The sequence below is a fragment of the Fusarium oxysporum genome, chromosome 3 (assembly GCF_000149955.1).
Source record: "Fusarium oxysporum f. sp. lycopersici 4287 chromosome 3, whole genome shotgun sequence".
Lineage (NCBI taxonomy): Eukaryota > Fungi > Ascomycota > Sordariomycetes > Hypocreales > Nectriaceae > Fusarium > Fusarium oxysporum.
In genome coordinates, this window is record NC_030988.1 from 101,708 (window position 1) to 120,271 (window position 18,564).

General features: G+C 43.9%; 7 protein-coding genes across 10 annotated transcripts; 3 read left to right on the forward strand and 4 right to left on the reverse strand.

Annotated features, from left to right (window-relative positions):
- The first annotated feature begins 6 nt into the window (after positions 1-6).
- Positions 7-1,831, forward strand: FOXG_17327 (uncharacterized protein). The gene is made up of 2 exons (XM_018397330.1): positions 7-742; positions 793-1,831. The coding sequence occupies exons 1-2, from the start codon at positions 454-456 to the stop codon at positions 1,680-1,682; spliced, it is 1,179 nt and encodes a 392-aa protein (XP_018258297.1). The 5' UTR covers positions 7-453; the 3' UTR covers positions 1,683-1,831.
- A 125-nt stretch (positions 1,832-1,956) lies between these two features.
- On the forward strand, positions 1,957-3,203 carry FOXG_17328 (uncharacterized protein; the record flags this gene model as incomplete). Its single annotated transcript, XM_018397331.1, has 1 exon — positions 1,957-3,203. One exon carries the CDS (start codon positions 1,957-1,959, stop codon positions 2,584-2,586), a length of 630 nt encoding a protein of 209 aa, XP_018258298.1. The 3' UTR covers positions 2,587-3,203.
- Positions 3,204-3,417: 214 nt separating this feature from the next.
- On the reverse strand, positions 3,418-4,901 carry FOXG_22786 (uncharacterized protein). The gene is made up of 3 exons (XM_018403200.1): positions 4,637-4,901; positions 4,309-4,572; positions 3,418-4,259 (listed from the first exon to the last, which is right to left on the reverse strand). Exons 2-3 carry the CDS (start codon positions 4,451-4,453, stop codon positions 3,970-3,972), a joined length of 435 nt encoding a protein of 144 aa, XP_018258299.1. The 5' UTR covers positions 4,454-4,572; positions 4,637-4,901; the 3' UTR covers positions 3,418-3,969.
- A 1,597-nt stretch (positions 4,902-6,498) lies between these two features.
- Positions 6,499-7,464, forward strand: FOXG_22787 (uncharacterized protein). Its single transcript, XM_018403201.1, has one exon. The coding sequence runs from the start codon at positions 6,645-6,647 to the stop codon at positions 7,203-7,205; it is 561 nt and encodes a 186-aa protein (XP_018258300.1). The 5' UTR covers positions 6,499-6,644; the 3' UTR covers positions 7,206-7,464.
- Positions 7,465-7,557: 93 nt separating this feature from the next.
- FOXG_22788 (uncharacterized protein) lies at positions 7,558-7,677 on the reverse strand (the record flags this gene model as incomplete). Its single annotated transcript, XM_018403202.1, has 1 exon — positions 7,558-7,677. The coding sequence occupies one exon, from the start codon at positions 7,675-7,677 to the stop codon at positions 7,558-7,560; it is 120 nt and encodes a 39-aa protein (XP_018258301.1).
- A 1,194-nt stretch (positions 7,678-8,871) lies between these two features.
- Positions 8,872-10,288, reverse strand: FOXG_17329 (uncharacterized protein; the record flags this gene model as incomplete). Of its 4 annotated transcripts, none has more annotated exons than XM_018397335.1 (2): positions 9,059-9,617; positions 9,729-10,202. In XM_018397335.1, the coding sequence occupies 2 exons, from the start codon at positions 10,191-10,193 to the stop codon at positions 9,279-9,281; spliced, it is 804 nt and encodes a 267-aa protein (XP_018258305.1). The 4 variants fall into 4 exon arrangements, with proteins under 4 accessions (XP_018258302.1, XP_018258305.1, XP_018258304.1 ...); XM_018397334.1 differs by having other exon boundaries at positions 9,069-9,632; positions 9,729-10,193; XM_018397333.1 differs by having other exon boundaries at positions 9,279-9,647; positions 9,729-10,212.
- Positions 10,289-15,196: 4,908 nt separating this feature from the next.
- On the reverse strand, positions 15,197-17,544 carry FOXG_17330 (uncharacterized protein; the record flags this gene model as incomplete). The annotated part of the gene is made up of 7 exons (XM_018397336.1): positions 15,197-15,265; positions 15,590-15,658; positions 15,794-15,818; positions 16,536-16,540; positions 16,617-16,707; positions 17,421-17,434; positions 17,500-17,544. 7 exons carry the CDS (start codon positions 17,542-17,544, stop codon positions 15,197-15,199), a joined length of 318 nt encoding a protein of 105 aa, XP_018258306.1.
- Positions 17,545-18,564: the final 1,020 nt, after the last annotated feature.

Below are 18,564 nucleotides of genomic sequence, written 5' to 3' on the forward strand. Positions count from 1 at the left end.
CTGTCTTTTTCATTGATGGGAGATCCCTCCCGCCCTCTTGATGTTTATTCACTCTAGTGATGTAAGCAATTGATCTCCCACCCCTCCAGAGAAACGTGATCTTCCAGGCAAAGTCATGACACCAACCAATAAAGAAACGAGTAAAGTGCGCAACCAGTTGCGACATGAGTGTAAAATAGAGCACAATCAAGGGCGTTTCATATCCAAAACTTACATCTTCTTAACACGATACCCCTGCTATGTATTAGAGCTGCAGTATTTCAACGGTGTGCTTTGACGGGCTTTACAGAGAGGTGAAGCTTACGCTCACAGTACGTAGATAACTTTTAAAATGCGGACTTCTGCCCTGTCACTGCTGAACACCATCAACCCACAAGATCCCTTTCTACTCATTTTAGGATTTGGCCTGCATACTCGCCAATTTTCACTGCACCAGCTACACAACTCGGTCTTATGCCTTCTGAAAACAACCTCATTGAGGCACTTCAATGCCTCGACGATAAGTCGTTCAACAACGAAGCGGGGCGTCTTCGTGCCTTGGAGGCGCTAACATTGGCCTTGAGCAAAATCCAAAGGCCCTGGGATATCGTCTGGCAACACTGTTGGGTCAACCCAGCTACTACCGCATGCACCAAGACTTTGATCGATGCTGGTGTTTTTACAAAGTGGGTTGAGGCTGGGGGTGGAGACAAGACTTGCGCTGAGCTAGCTGAGCATACCAAGACTGATCCTGTGCTGATCCGTAAGCTACTCCCTTCAACATCTTCAAGCTTAATCATTGACCGCTGAAAGGGCGACTGATACGGCAGATCTCTGGCCAGAATCTAGTCATTGAGACTGCTGAGGACACATACAAACCTACTCCTTGGGTGAAAGCACTGGCTGCAGACCAAGCACTCGCCAATGTCTATGGGGGCTTGTATCATTTCGTAAATGTCCCAATGTTTCGAACATTGCCTGAATACCTGAAAAAGTCTGGTTATAGGAATCCTACCGATTCCTATAACTGTAACTGGCAGTTCCTGAACGGTTCGAAGGAGAATGTATTCGAGTCCCTTGTTGCCAATCCTGTCGCTGCAAGAGAGTTTAATGATGCTATGGAAAGCCACTCCAAATATAACCTGACGCCTTGGCCTGAAATCTACCCGACCGGTACCCTCCTTGCTAACTATAAGCTTGACCGGCCATTGGTCGTAGATGTCGGCGGCAGCAAAGGCCATGACTTGATCAAGTTCCATATCCGCCATCCTGGTACTCCTGCGGGAAGCTTAGTCCTCCAAGATCTACCGGGGATCCTTAGTGAACTCGATATTCCGGACATTATATCTGTACAGCCTCACGATTTCTTGACTCCTCAACCAGTCAGAGGCGCTCGAGCTTACTTCATGCACAATATCTTGCACGACTGGGAAGACAATAAAGCAAGTCAAATCCTCAGGCACATCGCTGATGCAATGGAGCCTGGCTATTCAAAACTTCTTATCCACGAGAGCATTATCAACTCCATCAAGCCCCTCGCGCGGGTGACGACGTCCGACATCACCATGATGGCTTGTCTGGGTGCAAAGGAGAGAACAGAGAATGAGTGGCGCCAGCTGGTTCAGAGTGTTGGGTTGAATGTACTGAAGATCTGGGGTCCATTTGAATCGATGGAGGGTATTATTGAAACAGAGCTTGCTTAGGGCTCCATGTATTACTATTCGTCCTCGTAAACAAAGGGTAATTACTAAAATAATACATTGCCATAGCCCTCGAAAGACTAAAAAAGTAAAATGAGTATTTAAGTACTATAAAGTAAACTTATAAATAAATAGACTATTACGTACGGAACCAACTGTAAAAGGAGCAATATAACTATAGAATAACATAAATCGTATTATTTCGTATTTTTATACATACGCCTTAGAAATAAAAACTGATTTTAATATAAAAACATACACACTACTTTTGACCCAAATGACAAACTGTGTTTTCGGTTTAATATTAGTTAACATGTTTACTCGTAGCTCTGCAAGTATTACTCCCCACGATCAGTACTCTAGTAGCATTGGAGTTCTCGGCTGTAAGATCGACACCAACCGCGTTGCCTACTGGCCCGGTACCGTTGACTGCAACAACATCTGCGTCAAGGTTTTCAACGAGGGCCGCGACGTCCATCTCCTCAAGATCGACTCCTCCGGGGGTGCTCACGACATCTCCTACGATGCTTGGAACTACCTTGGCTTCGGCGAGTCCGCTACTAAGAACCCCCAGCAGGGCGGTGGCATTGTCATGGACTACGAGTTCGTCCACGCCTCCAGATGCAATGAAATCCTCGACAACGGCAAGCTTCCCCTATCGGCCGCGAATTCAATGAACTATGTCGTTTCATGCCTTGACGAGCCCACAAGCTGGGTCGCCCAGAATTATGAGTTGTACAACATCAATGAACCCACCTGCAAGCGCGGTGTTGACGAGAAGTGCCACCTGAACCTTGCCGTCAGCAACCAGCCCGAGTGCCCCAGCGGCCTCGGCTCCGGCAGTAGTCTCAACCTCAAAGTCGAGAATATCTTGTACGGCTCTGGCAAGTCAGTCGTCGCACCCTAGGTGATATTAATGACTCTGTATAGGTGGAGTAAAATAGCTTAGCCAGATAGGGATAGAGAGCCGAATAGTGGTAGGCTGTGTTGTACGGCAAAGTCAGGGCTGATAAGCTTCACATGACATAGGTTAATATAAATAGATACTTCAGAAAATGCAGTAGGTTTAGCAATGACAGCATAGCATGCCTTTAGCTTAACTTTAATACAATCGATAAACTCTCCATTACAGTGAGTATGAAGATTTCTTTTAGCTCAATCGATTCCGTCTCCTATTAAAGTCCACATACAGCACATCAGAGTCATTATCAAGCCGCTTAACACAATAGAATGCAACGTGGCGAGCTGGGAGACATCAAAACGAATGGCTTCGTCCTTGGGAATGAATTTGGGTTCATCAGCGCTTTATAGCTAGATACACAAAACGAGAGAACCTTCCATTATAGGAACATAGTAACGCAGGCATACCAGCTCACTATCGGCTTCGTCAAGATCATCGACTGGTTAAGAGCCTTCTTCTTGACAATATGAGGGCGTTCAAAGGCTTCTGGGCCATTATATAGTGTCTTTCCGAATCCTGGCACTTATGTGATGAAAATTGTTTTTTATGAGGTTGACTCCCGTGCAACCATGCCAAAACACGGATTTTCCGATTTCACGTCGGAGAGAAGACTTACAGAGTCACGACAGACTCCATTAGACATAGGTCACTGGGTGAGTCATGCTGAGAAGTTATGTTAGATAGGGGCGGCAGGGAGAAGGATCTTGAACGGGTGCCCAAATGCACTGAATTAAACGAGGCTAACCTGTTGATTCACATGTCTGCATACTAGATATACTCATGATTCACTCCAGTTCCTATCTATGTTATGCAGCGCCCTCCAAACTTGCTAGGGTACAGGTAGACGTGAATGTAACCCGTCGGGACTCAGCATTCATTCCCCTATTGTAATGCTCCATATCTCGAAGTCTGCTTAGCACTACGGGTTAAATTACTTAGGGCCTCTTTAGACTCGATACCTGGCTGTGGTCAATCAAAAATGTTATGTGGGAATATTAGGCCTCGACGTACATGCCTTCTGTAAAAGTACAGTGCGCCAAACCTAAGATTAAAAAACGGTAATTTGTTCAGGCCATTGCTGACCAAGAACTTGTTCGCGAGTAACAATTATAAACAGGTAAGATCTTCTATCTAGCAAGATCAAAGCCATGCGATGTCCCATAGCTAACAAAATACAATGCGCCCACTTGCGAGATTCGGATATATCTACTTGTAACGAGCGCGGGGCCATACACATTAATGAGTCGGAGTCATGCTTCCATCATGCAACCACCAGATGACAGATTCTCTCCGGGTCCTCAGTCCTTCTTGGCTACCGTTACCACACATCTAATACTGCCATTCCTTGTAGCTCCCTCCAGGACATCCCGGCGTTCCGTACACACCACCCACAATCCACAATATCATATCAACAAATGCCCAAAGTCCCAAGCCCCCAAGCGTCAACAACTTGAAAACGGCCAAAGGCCAATGATGAGCGTAAAACTGATCAACCCCCAGAACTCCGAACAGTAAGGAGAGAATCATCGCGGTGCGTTCTTGCCGGTAGCATTTTTCCGTTTTAGGTCGTTCGTCAAAACCGCCCCAGCTTCGCGCTGCGAGGTAAGATGCTTCTTGTTCTGACAGTGTTAGTTGGAGGAAGGTTGAGGGAAGGAGGGGGAGATGGACCGTTGTGAATGGAAAGAAGGGTGCTGCCGATGGCAGCAAAGAAGACGTAGCTTAGCATGATCATCTTCCATCTTCGAATTGCGAAGCATAGACTGTTCGTGAGGACGCGGCCAAGCTTGTCCGCATTTACAAGTCCAGCCTCCATGATAATTGAAGATATTACGAGTTAAGTTGAGATGTCGAGCTTAACGCGTTGGGGACGGTGGGAAAGATGCCTATTATAATGATTAGGCGTTGGGTGAAACTAGAAAAGGTCCCGACGAACTGAGGCGATGGTTAATCATTTATTAGCCAGTCGCTCCCTTTCTGGATTCCATGTGTATCTTACCCCATGTTCTAGTGCTAGCTGTAACCAACAAGTCCTTGTCCGACACGGTTTGCGATCAACTATTCCTTTGAAATGTCCTCCCTTGCCACTGCTAGCCCCCTGCTGTGTTCCAATGCTCTAACTTAAACTACCTCAAAGATACTCTTCCTCATGACGTTGTAAGCCTCTCCGAGCAAAGCGTTTACGTCATGGTGATGGCTTTGTAGCCAGTAGGCTTCTGCTATGATATATGTGTGTCAGATGTGAAATGCAAGGCCAAAACTATGTGACGATGTGTGGCATAACGATACTACCTATGAAGCGACGAAGGCTGTGGACGTTTTTCACAAGTGGAGATAGGTGGGTATTTCGAAAGTCCACTATCGTGCTGTGTGATGTGTAAATCAACAATACACTCCTTCTATTACTAATATAATGGGACCGCCAGGGCTGAGATTCCTCTTCGATCCCTAAATACATACGGAACTACCCACGATCGACCCTGACAAAAGGAGCATCAGTTTCTTCAAATTGAAATTCACTATAATGCCCATCCATCCACTGCGCGGTCCGCCTGAGATCCACATGATGACAGACTGCACTTTCCCATGCTTTTAGCAATAAATCATTGAGTGTGGCCCAGTGGCTGATCGAAAGCTCACTACATTGGGTCATACATAACGCTTAAAAACCAAGGTGACCATTTCCTTTCCGGCTTCGTGCTTGTGTCAGAATCAAACTTGCATTTATGGAGGCAATAATAGTTTTTGCCTCCATGCTATGCACATTCGACTGGGAGTGGGTCAGCCAAGAACTGGACTGGTGTGATGAAACGAGATTCGACATGACTAAGAAGAAGATAGAGTTATTCGTTCGCTTTTATCCCTCACGTAAGAATACAATTACGGCTTAAAAAGTGGAATCATTTAAACGAGGCATATGGCAAAGACAGGGTGCTTTGCTTACATCTAAAAACAGATTCTCTAGAAAGGCCTCTTTAGCGAAAATCGGACTGTACCTATTATTAACTTTAATCCTAATATCCAATACTCACCCTGTGAAATGTACTGATAGATAGCAACATGGCGCTTTTTATACGCTACGTGTTTAAAATACTCAGTGGTTTATATACTAGACCCGAACAGGTTGCAGTAGACCTACGCTTTGTGACTTGGTTCACTATAACATTCATATCAACGATCTGGCCATCATCTGAATATTCCCTCCCTATCTAGGGCCACACTTACGAGCTTCGTAATTAGGAGTTACCTCGAGGGCAAAACGTAGCTTGCAATGACAGTTATCAAGTCTAGGCGCATTTACATTATAAAGAGCAATCAAACTTGAAGCGCAGCATATGGAACAAAAGGAGGCCCTCAGTTTTTCATGCTGATCAACCTTCCTCGGGCAGATTCGATGTCGGGTTAGCAAGCAAAGCGCTCAAATAGACATATACCTCAAAGCTAGATTATGGTTTTATCGTGCATTTTTTGTACTACAATCAGGAATACTTAGAGAGTAGTAAATAATTATACGTAGTATTTCCGCATTGTATATTTGTGTGTTATATACTGTACTTCTATCTCAATTTTGAAGACACATCTTGGTATAGTGTCAATGTAGGATACGCTTGAGGTCCAAAGGAGGATCAATTTGGAGACATATATATCTATTACTTTCATTCCCGTAATAGTCCTGCAGCATTATATCCGTTGTCTTGGTGGTGTTAGTAATTGCTGTACTATATATTAAGCTTTAAATAGTAGATCTATTATCTGGCCTGTGGCCCCTAATTGAGTTTAATCAAGCTGCTAATAACATACTCATGCTATTCTGTAACGTAATTCTCTACATAGGTATTTAAAAATACAGACAATTACTCATGCGCTGAAAATATTCGGTCCTTATAACATATATTAACTTGTTCATCTACTGCAGCCTTAAGCAATGAAAGTTATATATATACCAGCCAGCTTTTGCAATATTGACTGTTTGGTCAACACAATACAGTAACTAAAAAGAATCGATCATGACTGGAAAGATTAATGAAAATGCTTTCCACCTTTCTGCTTATTTCAGTTATTCGCAACTTCTCGCTCATTTCAATGCTTCCCAGCTTCTTGCTCATTTCAACGCCATTAATAGTATCTCAGCCTATATAGGTACCATGAGTCTGATCACGGTGATCTTTAACGGCGTAAAAGCGGACGAGGACGGCAAGTTCTCATTCCTCGCGGGGATGAGCTTGCTTGTAGGCGCAACCGAATTCTCGGTGATGGAACTTGTAGTGGCTACAATCTTGTCCTACGGATATCGAGATAAGCTTCTATTAGATGATAAGTGGAAGAGGGTTCCACTTCCGTTATGGACACCACTTCTTATGGAATGCCTAGCCGTCGCACAATTCGTATTGGGTCTGGTTCTTTGTCATACCTCGACGTATCCAAACTGGTGTATTATTATAGTTATCACAGGGTTATTTATTGCCATATCGCTTGTGCTGTTAGCTGCATGGAAAGCCTGGAAGAACTCATCGCAAGCTCGCATCCTGGGCCAGGAGATGCAGTCAAAATTTGCAGCAATGTCTTAAAAGCTCAGGCCGGGGTGTACTGGTGTGATGCTAAGGGCCAATGGTCTTTATAGAATGGATTTGTTCATAGCCTTAAGAGCCTGCTACACGATTGTTGCTACTGCACTGGTAAGTACAGCATATATTCAAGAACTAGGTGCACGGTCGGCTGGATATTTCGGCTTTATATGATTATAGAGGAAGTATGTTGTGACATAGTAGCAATATAATAGATCTATTCCGATGCTTGCAATATTATAAAATCGAATTCGGTTACGCGAAGTACTGTATCTTAAATCTAAAGATAATTGATAGGCGGCATATTTCCAGTTCACTGTATTGAAATGAAGAGGGCTCCATCGGAACAAAGCAGTCAGCCAGAATCTCGCAACAAGATCCTCTTCATCAAGGAGACTACGCTGACCTTAAAGCTTTCAGCCTTCGGCTTGATGGATCCGGTGACTATCTGCGCACTTGCAGCGTTGCGTCGCATATAAACAATAACGCTATCCATACAATCCATAAGGATAACTGGATAAGGGAAACCAGATCCCCTATACAACGGACAGATAGACAGACTGGGTGTTCCCACATTCCGTGTATTCAATCCATTGCTGTATGTTCGTTGACTACCCATCTTTTAAGGTCTAGGTCTACTAGCTAGTTCTACCCGTATCCTCAAATGCCAACATTTTTAGTCGAGAACACACATAGTCTCTGCCCTGTACGCAGCAAGTCAACCATTGCGGATACGCAGAGCCATATCTTGGGCTTTATGGCCGCGTGAATGACATGCGCTCTATAAGTTTTCATATACCTGATGCAGTAGTATCCGGTAACAATTTGTGTGGTAAGATATCATGATATAGCCTATGCTATGTACTGTACGTGCATAAGGTTGTATGGTTGAAGAAACTTCAAGCTCCAGTACAAAGAGAAGAAAACAAAAATACACATATGGACAATATGCTTCAACGCCCTTCCTGCGGCCTGTGCTCACACATTAAAACGAAAAGTCAGTTATCTTAGTGACTGTCAAGCCCCTCTCCAAAACGGTATAAGTAAGAGCCCGGCTGTTCATTCTTCGAGACACTCTAGCCCGACTCCTTAGCACGTGAATCACTCTCAAGATGGTTACACAGATAACATCAGGCCCTTCATCGGCGATCGGCCGCCAAACAATGTCAACACCATGTTTCTAACTCTAATCCCCCTCTCTCACATCGCTTAGATCAGATACAGAGAACCGAGCCATAACAGCCAGTTTCGAAGCCTCCGTATTGCTATTGACGAGAAGAATATCGACGACGGATATAGCCCTCATAGCTCTCTCAGCTTACCAACATGGTGATAATGACGCGATGCAAGTGGCGCAACTCGTACTTGTTTTGATTAAAGTTAGAACCTCACCGTATAGTTTTAGTCGTGCGCTTTTTCCTCCTCCACGACAGACGCTCGACGTGCAGGGGGGCCACACATTGTGCTTATTCCAGCTGTCCCAGCTGCATAGCTCTGCATCGAGTCATGTAGGGAGCCACACGGTAATCCGAGCACTATCTCATACCGTGTTATGCGAAACTAATTTGGGTCTGGTGCTTTAGAGTTCATCTACTTTTGGGCTACGTTCTCGCGCCTGGCTAAAACCGGGCTAATACGCCAATTTCGCGCCCGTAAGCTGACATACCATACCGTATTTACTCATGTCATCCGGACGAGAAAATGGGGGCAAAACTCGCCCACCTTAGTGCCGATAAGCCTCCTAAAGCGATTTGCAAAAGCGGTTTAATATGTAATCTCTCCCTACATTTTCTCCGGACTTCATGAAAGTAGCAATGCTTTCAGGCCATCTTTATCTTTCCGGAAGTGATTATATAAGAAGGAAGATCTTGAAGGACTGTTCTATTAAGACATGTCTAAAATACAAATCGTACGGCGTTTGCTTCAGCGACTAATAACCGCCCAAAGCTAGCGCAATGATACTGAATACGCGTGATAGGATGTGAAACTCTAAACCTTTGCTCGCATGACATTAAGAAAAGCAATGCCCATTCAACCGTTTACGTTTTTTCTACGCCACGTCTTTGATCGAATAATTTACTGACCGCAAGTACATTGACGATTATCGCCAGATGCCTGCCCTTCATTGGAGGGTGATGGCGGCGCATGAGTCTTTCCAGATTCTGGCAGTGCTGGAGCCGCTATATCAGTATACTCAGACGATTGTGTCGTTTGCGCAGCCCCCGACCCAGCTGCATGAGACCCTGTCAGTGGCAAAGTTGTCTCATTTGGCATATCGCCATTGGTAGTACTAGTGGCACTATCAGTATCAGAGGATCCGCTTCTGCCGCTGCCCGTAGGATCAGGCTTATCTGCGTCAGTTTCTGGTATCTTCGTATCGGATAGCTCTTTAGTTGGTGTCTGGTTGGTTGGTGTCTGGTTGGTTGGTGTCTGGTTGGTTGGTGTCTGGTTGGCTGGTGTCTCCATGGCTGCCCGAGTGGGCGCAGTTCCAATAGGAGCGACACCCTTTGGAGTTGGCGTACTCACAGTGGTAGGCTTGCTGGATGCACTGGCATATTTCTCTGAAGTAAGGGTTGGATTGACTGGGCAATCCTGGGTTATAGCGTACTCTGTCGCGGAAGCCTCACGGGCGTCGTCCGGCGGTCTAGTCTCAACAGAAATCATCTGGCAGTATTCAGCCTCCCTGCCTTCACAAAAAAATTGAATACTACCAGGCCCTGGAGGCGCGTTTATAGGTAGTGTTATATTCATTAACGGGAAGCCATAGCAGAGGGCGTCGCCATGCTCAATTGTTAGGTTTTGACGTGTGTCCTGGCCAGAAAATAAGATACTGGCCTTCTGGCAACTCACACCCATATTTGGGGCCAGGTATTGATTCCAGGTTCCTGGATAGAGTACCGGGCCAGCATCATCACACTCAGGGGAAGGGTTCTGGCCTGATGCAAGCCGAGCGAGCATTAATGCATAGTATAGTGGAGTTTCAACCTTCATCGTTCTGACTAGTCAAGCTACTCTGACGATAGAGTAAGGACGGAGCGAAGGGGTCATATATGCTACCGAATGTTCCGATATAGACTACAGTAGCTGTCATTGCATGTAGAGATGGGATATCTAAATTTGTTGCTTAGTTCTAGGAGTGGGCACAGCCTCCTATTATTAGCGAAGCAAAGCTAGGTAGCTAATCACGGTCCTCGCAAACATGGCCACCTTCACATGAAGCTGATTGCCTCTGTTCTCGGTCAGCTAGGTTAAACTTAGGGCCCTTAGTGAATTATGAGTGAATTAGTTGGTCATCCCAAAAAACGCATTGCCTAAGGGAAGCAGCGCGTTACCAAACTCTTTATCGTTGTCTTGGCTATGACTAATATTACCAACATATCAATTATTCAGTACTATATAGGTAAAACGACAGGTGACTTACTACGAGGAAAGTGGATTACTAATTGGTATAAAGTTAAGATTTGTCCTTAGGATGAATTTATTACGGTATGCGAGTGCTTAGGTCGAGTGAGGGTTAACAACGAGTTTCAGCATAGCTAAGGTCTTAGCTATGCGATCTAATCCCCCTTGAACTGTTAAAGCATGTCTGACACAGCAATTCACTTCCACCAAAAAAATTCAGGTTTTCACGTCAGACGTTTTCTGACACACCCTAGTTAATCTACCTAGACGATAAGGTATCTCTAGAGTCGAACACCTTTCGTCCGTTAACCTTCTGTAATGGTTCCACTCTGATGTTATGATATTGTCAAAATCGCTACCTAGTCCTTAAATCACAGTCTTTGGCGTCTTGAGACCCATGGGGTAGAGGGGCCAGTCTCCTCCTCAACCGATGTTGGAGTCCGTAGCTGCACATCAAGTTTCGAGACCACTTGTTCCGGGTCAAGTGGAACAGGCCCAGCACCTCTAAAAGCAGCTTTGATAATTTCTTATGTCATAGTGGCCTGAAATGCGGCATAAAGAACCGGAAAGAACTCGGTTTTGGAAACATGGTTTATCGAGTATCGGATCAGACGCTCGATTTCTTGGCCATATGCTTGCTTGGGCACAGAAAAGCACCCTGACATCAAGAGGCTGAGGCAGATGAGAAGTATGAGGCGGCATACAAAGCGTGGTGATCTTGTTCTCTTTACGATATCTCTCGAAGTCGACCGAGTGGTGGCTTTCCGGGCCACCAAGGATCAGAAGACGATAGCGACTGTTGGATCGCTTGGCTGTAGACCTGTCGAAGTGCTTTAGCCACTCGAGACCCATCTCGTTATCGGTCCAGACATTTTGGGTCGTTGCAATAGCCCAATCGCCCGAAAGGCTACTTTCCCGGTACCAGTTGGCGAGGTGATACTGTCCCGCACCTATGATGAACGGCGGGATCGCCTGGCCTTCGACATTAACTGCTTGAATGACGGTAATCCATTCCGGGTTTCCAGGCTGCACTGATTTCGGCTTTCCACGCCTTTCTGCAACTTTCGCGGCCGTTCCACTTGCAATGACTCCCATCATAAAACCAGTCTAGTCAAAGTTCCAGGTGCCATCTGATCGGATGCCGCGGCGACTTAGCGATCGTGTTCTGCGCGAGCCCGAACCAATTGCGAATAATGGTTGGATCTCCGCACTTGGCTCTCTGGCAGTTCGCTTACGGAAAACACGCGTTTTGAGGTCTTTGTGTCTCTTGACGAAGTTCATAGCCCAACGCTTGCCGACGGGTGACTCGTTACGGTCGGCGAGTAATCCGTTGGCCATCTCTTCCACACCAAGTAATCGTCGAGAAATCCTCGCGAATATAGGTCAAGAATGAACTTGACTATGATCTGTTCTTCAAGATCAGATAGTATGCGTGACTTCGGGATCCAGTCACATTGCGATTGGATCCCATTTTGTCGGCGACGTAACGCCCAATAGTTGACTTAGTAAAATCTAGCAGCGTCTCGGAGACCTAACTTTGGGTTGTTTCGAAGCGCTTGACGTGTAAGAAGAACCTGACATTCAGAGTAAAGTTGAGGCATGGTCATTAATTGAGCATTGATCGATCAAATTGGCGTTTGTGATGGCTGAGGGAGTTTTGGTGCGCATGCTTAAAGCAAAAGAGAATTTACCAATTTAGTAGGTATAAAGGTAAATCAAAAATGAAAGGTTGGAAACTGAACCTGAAAAGTAGTGTATATATTTAACCTTTTACTATCAATACTGAAGATTCTTAAAATATAACTTTTATAAGAAGTGTTCCTAAATAAGTACGTATCAAATTGAAATCAATGTAGTATAACAGCTGAAACAACATTATTTATAGCCACTAGGAAAAATATAAAGAGATAATTATCCCATATATTAAATAATTGTTATCCCATTTCATATTAATAAGATCTTATTATATTACTATGGGTGCAGATTGGCCACAGCTCCTGCGGATAGCTTCCGAAGTTTATCATTCACGACGCAAAGCATATCCAAATCATATTATATTTACTACGGTTGCAGATTGGCCAAAGTTCCTGCAGATAGCTTCCAAAGTTTATCGTTCACAACGTAAATGATATCCAAATAAGGAACCAACCTATACTAATACAGCACCTGTCCTAATCAAAGAGCTTGAGCGTCAAACATACCTTGAAGCCATCAACCAACAAGATAAATGGAATAAACTAGTAGACCAGTATTATTCAAATTCTTTTACCACAAAGTGTTCAGGGCCTTTTATTATTCCTTTATTGCTCGGAATTAATAATCTGCCTCTATGCATTGAATTTCAGAACTTTTTAACTAAGATGCATGTATGTAATCGACTAACTCTATTTTAAATATTTCTAACAACTATTAGAAACGTGTCACAGAAACTCCTGGACATGAAAGATTTAAAGTGGAGGGGTATAACAACTTTGTTGAGAAGTTTTCGCATGCACTTCTAAATAATATGCAAAGGGGGAGCCAGGCTTCATTTGACGGAGAGCTGTGGCAACTTAACCCCGAAACAGCATTAAAACAACTCGGTTTGAAAAAGGATTAAATTGTAAAATGCTTTCAAAAGTTGCCAAATAACTCGCAATCTGAGTCATTTCTGTCGATAATCCAAAGGCTTCCACTAAGCGCCTTTATCTTACATGCATCATTGAATTTGGATCAACTAGAAGAAATAAATCAACGACATAAGAATACGGTTATGGGTCAACTATTATGGATACTAGCGGAACTAGTCAAGAACGCTAGAACTCGCACCTTGCGTAACGATGAAAGCTGGACCGAACTTGACAAAAGATATGATGGAGAGCAGTGGAACGTGAGATACAAGACGACAATAGGAAGGTATTACTTTCGAAGACTATTCAACTGACGAAGTCGGCCGATTTGCAGTCTCCTTTTTCAATCTCCATAAAGAACAGGAAATAAGTACATTTGTGGATATATCTGAGTACTATAGACAGTACAAGGCTCAAGGAATCCTTGACATGATGGATTCATTTAACAATTCAAAACCGTGCAGCTAGCTGTTCATTACGGCCTATTAACGACTTTCAGGGTAGAAATCTGCGCAGCTATAGGCTGAAAAGAGGCAGGAACATTTTTCTTTCTTGTTTTCTTTGGCGGTTGTTCCATCATACATCAGGTTCATGTAGTTTTCATCTGTTATTTTCGTGTTCTTTAATGCTATATGAACTGTGCTAGGAGAATTTATACAGGAACAGGTCTCTCGTGGACTTAGATAGGGAAAGTGCTAAGTTTTATGGTTTTTTATTTCCTTATGTTATCTTTGGGCCTCCTTATTACCCTGAGGACTACGAGAAACAAGACATGACTATATGACCTTTATGTCAGTTCACTTAAAGTCGTCCTATAAACCAAAGCCCCCTGAGCCTCGACGTAATCTCAGTAGCTCTCTAAGACAAATAATCAGAGTTTTACTAGATTCAGGGTTAAAGAAGCTTGAGGGAATGGCCTATTTGGCTACATCCTATTCCCCATTCGCTTTTGTAAGGACTTGAACTATATTGTTGTGGCACGAGAGAAGGGTCATCTTCCTTTGAGTAGGTTACGCCATACATTATTAATAAAGTCGACATGTGCAAAGGTGACTCTTGGACATATTTATAACCTAGTTTTCGTATTGATGAAGGAGTAAATGTGTTGTGATCTTTAGCCCTCTCCTTGTCATTGTTCGTCTCATTCGTCATCCGCACTGTCACTTCCTTAATACGAACTATTACTTCTATGATCTGCCTCTCTTTGTTCCTGCTCGTTTTGCTTCAATTTATACTTCTTTTCGATTTCCCGTTTCTTGACAAGAGCCTCGTCTTTATCCAAAACCCTCTCTTCCGCGGGTGTTAGGTCGTATCGCAAGCCTATCTCCCGCAGTTCATGTGAATGACATTGGCTATTATTTTGACCATACATTGGACCGCAGGGATGCGTTTGAACCTCTCGGCGACAACATTTGGGATGGCCATATGTGCCTGGCTCCAGCTCGATCTCCCTATTGACCCAGCGTCGATCCCACTCACGGACTAGCTAAACTAACCAATGGACATCCTTCCATTATGGGCATTAAGAAGGACATGTAGCACGAAGTCATATTGACTACTCAAGTCAGTGAAATAGAACTCATCAAGTTAAGACTGTCAATATAAGTCGATATCACAAGACGACAATTGTACCTGTGAGGAGACAATACCGTTGCCTTTCCGTGATCACGATTACAAAGCTCCTCTAGACCATCTCATAAGCCAGGAGATGCTGACACTTGTCTATTGTTGAGCAGCAGTCCATCACTCATCAAAAAGACTAGTCCTTTATTGATTGATAGTTAAAGCTTATGATATCTCAACGAGATATATCAAGCCAAAACAGTAGAAATTGCTAATTAACCCAAGCTTTTATAAGGCAATATGCATATAGCCTCAACAAAGATGGACTAGTCCTCTATATCCACTTGAAATTATCGAGGATCTCGTTGTAAGACAGGTAGAAGATTCCGTCATCACCGCGCTAGGATTACAGCATCTATATCATATACGGAGTCGCTTCTTTATATTCATCAGACCATAGACCATACCAATCGCCATATCCAGAGGGTTCTGACACAAACCAGTTATTTTGTGTTAAATAAACATGTCACGCAACCTTTACTGAATTTTGGCTACGCGAACTGCGTTACCATCTCCAACTTCAACCTCAGCTGCTTAAAGATTCGATTTTGCGTTTTATTAAATTACAGTCCCGGGGTCCTGGTCTCCTTTCCCCGCCAAATCTCAGAATTCCATACCACAGTGTCTCTTTGCCAATGATTCTATTACCAGAGGTAACCTGGGTAACATGTCTTGTGATGTTCTTAGCTGCGGTGTAAGGCCCCCTACCACTTAAACCATAGTAGCCACCATGGACCATTAGAAATAACTCACGGCTTTCTCGCGTGGGACGATGGGTTCATCACGAAGAGTATTTTCTGATTCATAAATGGGGTCGAAAATCTGCGTTTGGTGGTAAGATCTGTATTAAGCAGAGCTACATTCTGTGAATTTTCTCTTGAGGCTTGAAAATTAGTCTTATGTATTGCATTGTATCTAATATAAATTAGTATTTAGGTTAAGATGCTTCTTACATACTATTAGTCTTACAGTCGTATTAAACCTATTCGGCAAATATAAGTGTAGTTCAGATTGAAATTTATTTAAGATATATGAACATATAACAGATTTTTAAACTAATCGTCCTGCTAACTAATGTCTTATGACCTTCCACGTTACTATTCTCATTACCGTTGTACGCTCGGCTCTTCCAGTCTTTTGGTGCCAAATCTGGCTCTGCCAGGAGGAGGTAAGAGTCCAGCTAATTAGAGCACTTAAATCCATAACCTAAAGGGGTTTAACTCTAGGTCTATAATTTTACTTTGCAATGCCGACCTATTTGCAAGTACCGTCCGTCTTGTTTGAGGCCACATCTGTATCGATCGCGACCATAACAACTAAGTTTTTTTTTTCATTTTTTCCAACCTTTTAAATGGTTTATGCTGGCAGATTTGTTGGGCGTAAACGGACAATTAGTGCGTGTTGGGCGTATTCTTGCAAAGGAATTTTATTAATAGCTGGCGAGCCAGAATCTATGAAAGTGCAAATGAATGTGTTCTATATAGTTACTGGAATATTGTATCACGAAGATCGTGGATCACGTTTTCTCCTGGACCAACACTTTGTGATTGGTTCATGCAGGGTAAGGCTGCTTTATGCGATGCCTCGGTAGCCGAATTACGTGTTAGGCTGATGAAATTTATGCACTTATCAGACAATTATAATGCTATAGGGTAGCTGCACATAGAATTATTCTATAATTATAATGTAACCAACTTACCCACGCTACGATACAATACAACTTATTACGCCAGGAGGCTTGTTTTGGCCGATAGGGTGCTAATCACTGATTCGTACGTACATTGCCTAGTTTTCGTCCTCTCCATGCGCCGCTCAATTTGTGTCCGCAATTCCGAAAGCCGAGATTATACCTTGCTTTCCACCATGTGAAACTGCAATAGGTCTCCTAAAGCCCATACTTCGCTTACTCCGCCATTATAATCTTCCTGTCTGTTCTGCTGCTCTCTCTGTTCTCCCGTAGCTTAAGTAGCATTACCAACGACCTATCATGGAAGGTATACTTCAAGTGTTCAGTATCCTATCTATGGCGGCTGAAGTGACGTTCGCTTTATGAAACGGGTTACTTAATATAAGGTGTGAGCGGGGTATTAAAAATAAGTAGATGAGTTTCTTGCAATCTGGTTTCAGTATTGTGTGTGTCATCCCGCGGCTTTTAACCCTCTCAGAAGGAAAGGCTAGCCTGGGGAACTTCCCTCTGCGCTAAAGTCTCAGTTGCTTAGGTGGCAGCCACTGTAATAGAGCGGGTTGCAGGCTGCTTAGGCTATTGCGGGCTACAGAGAAGCAGGCATCCTTAGTAAATGTGTTAATATAAGACCGCAACAGTAGAAGCCAAGTCCGAGAAAATGCGCGTAAGCTTTGCCGCGGTGCCGAGAAGAAACGGCGCCGGTATGACAAGGTGCATCGTGACGTCCAGTGGTGGCACAGAGAAGACAATCGATAACCTCTTTCAGAAATAGCACCCTTTCTTCAACCTCATAGTCGCCTTCCGTATCAAGTCTAGACAAATCCGTTCTGGGATCTATCAGAAGCGTATTGTGAGATACAGCCTCACAAGAGCCTTTACGCGGTGCCATGAGACACTTACTGATCGAAAGCCTTCTACATGTTGTATTACAATTCTGACCTAGGCTAATATCGTAATCCGAGGGCCCTGACAGGCTTACCTCTTGGCTATGTCGATTCTCCTGGTCTCGAGGTTGTGTAGACATGGCGACCTACACATGAAGCTGATGGCCTCTGTTCTCGATCAGCTAGGTTAAACTTAGGGCCCCTAGTGAATTATGAATGCAGTAGTTGCTTTTGTCCTCAAAATCGCATTGCCTAAGGGAAGCAGCGCGTTACCAACTCTTTATCATTGGCTTGGCTGTGACTACTTGTTGAATGTTGGAGGGTTCACCCTCAACTTCAGGATTAAGGTTCAGGATTAAAGTTTGACGCCCTAAACTTAGATCGTAGGACTTTCATCTAGGACTTTCTAGGACTCAAGTCCTAGAAGGAACCAGTCAAAGATATAAGGTCTCAATGGTCCTTCGATTGCGAAAGAATCAAGAAATATACACGATTCACCTTAATATCTGACAATTAAGAGTCTCATTGCCTCAACCATTTTTATTTTTATTTTTCAATACCTTGAAGAACCCTCTTTCTCATACATAATGTCCCTATCCAAGCCCCAAAAGGAAGGTCTTACGGCTACCCTCTCTAAGCCTGAGGACTTCCTCAACTGGGAGCATGAATTCCTCCTTCAGGCCCATCGTCTTGGTCTTCAGCAGCACCTCAAAAGCAAGACATTCCTCGGAGACGAACCAGCTATCCCGGATATAAGAAAACGCAGATATACGAAGACCGCTACAGCCCAACGAACAATCCGGTCTCATACTGCCGAATCTCAAGACGGCGCCCCAGACGACATTCAGGAAACGGCAAATGGAACATGGTCTATCTCTGACCTTACAGACCAAGGCCAGAAGATCTTCCAGCAGGATTTAACCTTTTATCAGCTACAAGAGAAGGTTTTCGAAAAACAGAAAAACGCTCTTGGAACCCTTCAGGACTGGGTTATCCGTACGGTCTCCCCAAGCTTGATTCAAACCTGCTGTCAGTCACACGAATCAATATACGAATGGCACTGGAACCTTCGTGCCCGGTGTGGAAGGACCGAGGAAGATGAAACGAAGGATGCCAGAAATAGGTATCTTACATTACTAAGAACTGCCCCAAAGACGGTC

Excerpts from the sequence above, each read along its gene's own strand:
- FOXG_22786 (XM_018403200.1), bottom strand. The coding sequence starts at position 4,453 with ATGGAGGCTGGACTTGTAAATGCGGACAAGCTTGGCCGCGTCCTCACG. Across the intron at positions 4,260-4,308 it reads CCTTCTTTCCATTCACAACG|AACAAGAAGCATCTTACCTC; the intron begins GTCCATCTCCCC and ends TAACACTGTCAG.
- FOXG_22787 (XM_018403201.1), top strand. The coding sequence starts at position 6,645 with ATGACTGGAAAGATTAATGAAAATGCTTTCCACCTTTCTGCTTATTTC.
- FOXG_17327 (XM_018397330.1), top strand. The coding sequence starts at position 454 with ATGCCTTCTGAAAACAACCTCATTGAGGCACTTCAATGCCTCGACGAT. Across the intron at positions 743-792 it reads GACTGATCCTGTGCTGATCC|GGCGACTGATACGGCAGATC; the intron begins GTAAGCTACTCC and ends GACCGCTGAAAG.